The sequence below is a fragment of the Trachymyrmex cornetzi genome, unplaced genomic scaffold (assembly GCF_001594075.2).
Source record: "Trachymyrmex cornetzi isolate Tcor2-1 unplaced genomic scaffold, Tcor1.1 scaffold306, whole genome shotgun sequence".
NCBI classification, from domain to species: domain Eukaryota; kingdom Metazoa; phylum Arthropoda; class Insecta; order Hymenoptera; family Formicidae; genus Trachymyrmex; species Trachymyrmex cornetzi.
The window spans coordinates 122,193-124,894 of record NW_017297755.1 but is presented as its reverse complement, the minus strand read 5'-3'; the positions used below and the strand labels follow the sequence as shown (position 1 = coordinate 124,894).

The window sequence follows — 2,702 nt, the reverse complement described above, 5'->3', positions numbered from 1 at the left end:
ATAATATGTATAATACGTATTTATATTGTATTTTATATAATATGTAAGTGATATTTATAGTATATATATATAATACATATTTATATATATATTTAGATGTATATTGTATAATAAATATAAGTTTTACAACACATTGTCTTTACGTATCCACGAATTGTGTGAATTGTCAAATCCCAACCATTTCACGTAAACCTCATTCCCCCTCTTGCGCAACACCTTTTCGACGAGATGCACGTCGGGATTAGCGACGCTGTGCAATTCGTATTCGTAGAATCCTCCAGCGATAGGCTCTCCGCGAGAATCTTGCAATAGATACGTCACTGGATTAGTTTGCTGCACTTTAATAATTTTAAAGACCTCCATAGTCCAATTCGGCGTGTATCCTTTATCAAAGACTGTCTTGAATTTGCTCACGCGTACCGAATCACCCACTTTATACCGTGCAGGTGCAGCAATCTTTACGCGATTGTAAACCGTAATTAAGAGTCTGTCGGCGATCGCGGGGGTAACGTCGACGGGACGCATACCGATAGTTCGATGCTTGCGAGCATTGTAATTTAATACGAGACGCGGCAGGATATCAATCCATTTATAATTTCCGTTGTGCGTAAATTGTTTCCACATGTCATTCTTCAACGTACGGTTGAACCGTTCGACGACCGACGCCTTCATTTATTTATCATTACGGAATACGTAGAATAATGGTTGATGTTGTGCTTCTTCAAGAGTTTCTGCACATCCGAGTTGTAAAATTCCTTTCCTTTGTCGGTCTGCAAATTTTTCGGACATCTTTTATCGTCTCGAATTATCTTTGCGATCGCATTCGTCACATCGTATCCACTCTTGGCTTTAAGCGGCACGGCCCATGCATGCTTACTCAACACGTCGATAATAAGAATGTAGTGGTAACCTCTGGTGAATCGTGTATATGGACGCATCTCGACCACATTCGCCTGCCACAGATCGTCGTATCCATGTACTATGACGTGTCTTCGCGGAAAATTTCTTCTCGCCGGAGCGTGCAATTCATTAACCAGCAGCTGTTTCTCAGACATTGCAAATAATTATTCGGCACGATGTACTTCTCGAATCGTCTTTTCAAATTCTTTTAGCAAAACCTGTACATTATTTTGTAAGGCTGCAATCTTCCTCTCGATTTCGTTCAGACGATCTTTCAAATCTTGAACACTCTGCTGCACGTATCGCTTGTTTGCTGCGTCAGCATCATATACCGATAGCGCTATTCGTCGAATTTTGCGCGACTTTGCGTCAAAGTCGCCTGCAACTATACAAAGAGCGTTATCGCGCACGTAATTTCTGAGCAATCCACGCCATTGATAGTACGATTCGCTTCCTCCTCCTCCAAGTGATAGTCCAAACTTGTTGATCGGCATTGCGATGTCGACTGAATGATGTGCGTAGAACGAGGTTAATTTATAATCAGACCGGCTTCGCGAAGCTCTTCGATAATCGACAAAATCTCGTTGTGACCATTGTGACCAGCCTGGCGCGAGGCCTCGAGCAATCGCAAACGATCGACAATTTCGTTGGGATCATCCCAATGGATATAATCGATCTTGTTATCGTTTAGTGTCATTGTAAGCGGTAAATCCGCTTTTTTGTTTATTCCCGTTCCAACTTTTTTATCCGACACCAATGGTGCTATTATGTTCTTATACTTGTATCCTTTACCACCCATTACTTGATTACTCGGGCTATGACCGCGTCTGTGAGCGTTTGTCGTCAGCAGAATGCTTCTGTAGGTGTGTACGTCGTCATCCGTACAAATACTTTCGTTGGGAAATTTCATGAAAATTAACTCGTACAGGCCCGCTGTTCCATCATATCTTTTCCCATCTATAATTATATCATCGTTTTTGTGCAAGGTGATACGTTTGTCACCGAGCATCGTTCCCTCGTCGCTGAAATAAACTCCATACACAACGTCTATGTTGACGGCTTTCTTACCGCTCAGGACCGTTTTCATATATTTCTGTCCTAACGGACCATAGTTTGTTTGCAACTCTTCCTGACCCTCGGATGTTTGAAGCAAGTGTCGAATAGATGTCACGAGCGGCTCATCGGTAACCTCAAAAATTTCTTCGACGGAGGGAACATGATCGATAAATCGGGTGGATGTGGTATTTCAGACATTTCGTTCAAAGCGGGTGGTACGGTTTTCGATCGATTCAACACTGATTTTACAGGCGTGGAAGCCTGTATAGGATTGTCGTACAGAGCACTCAGTCGTTTCCTTTTGGGTTTTGGTTCCTCGTCTTCCCCCGAAAAGATTGTTTCGGTCATGATAGGATCCTTGGAGAAGTCAACGGTGTTTTCGACAATCTGTTTCAGCGGGTCGATAATAGGTTTGAAGTGGCTCTCCAATGCGACGTCCTCCTCCATTTTACCAGTCTTCAAAGCGCGGTACTTTTTGCGAATCGAATCACTCGTTTTCGCAATCTCCTTCGCTACCTTCTCACGATCTTTGCTGTCGTCCATGTCAACGTATCGATATCAACTGATCGCATTACAGTATTGCAAAGTCATTAAATCCTTTTCTGTATCGCCCATCGGTAAGCGCACTGTCCTTGTCAATTACTAAAAATCCATACTTTTGCTGCCAACATTTACGACATAAATCGCAGAAATTCTCGTACGGCATGTCGGTATTCACGTGATCGTTGTACACGCGTTTCAGATTG

At 42.6% G+C, this 2,702-nt stretch overlaps 1 protein-coding gene across 1 annotated transcript in view; it reads left to right on the top strand.

Moving 5' to 3' along the window:
* Positions 1–1,016, top strand: part of LOC108762541 (uncharacterized) — a gene marked incomplete at its 3' end in the record, with an annotated part of 3,234 nt that extends 2,218 nt beyond the window's left edge. The window contains exon 2 of the mRNA XM_018509581.1: positions 855–1,016. Within this exon, the coding sequence (XP_018365083.1) occupies positions 855–1,016 (162 nt within the window). The remainder of the gene's footprint in view (positions 1–854) is intronic.
* Positions 1,017–2,702: the final 1,686 nt, after the last annotated feature.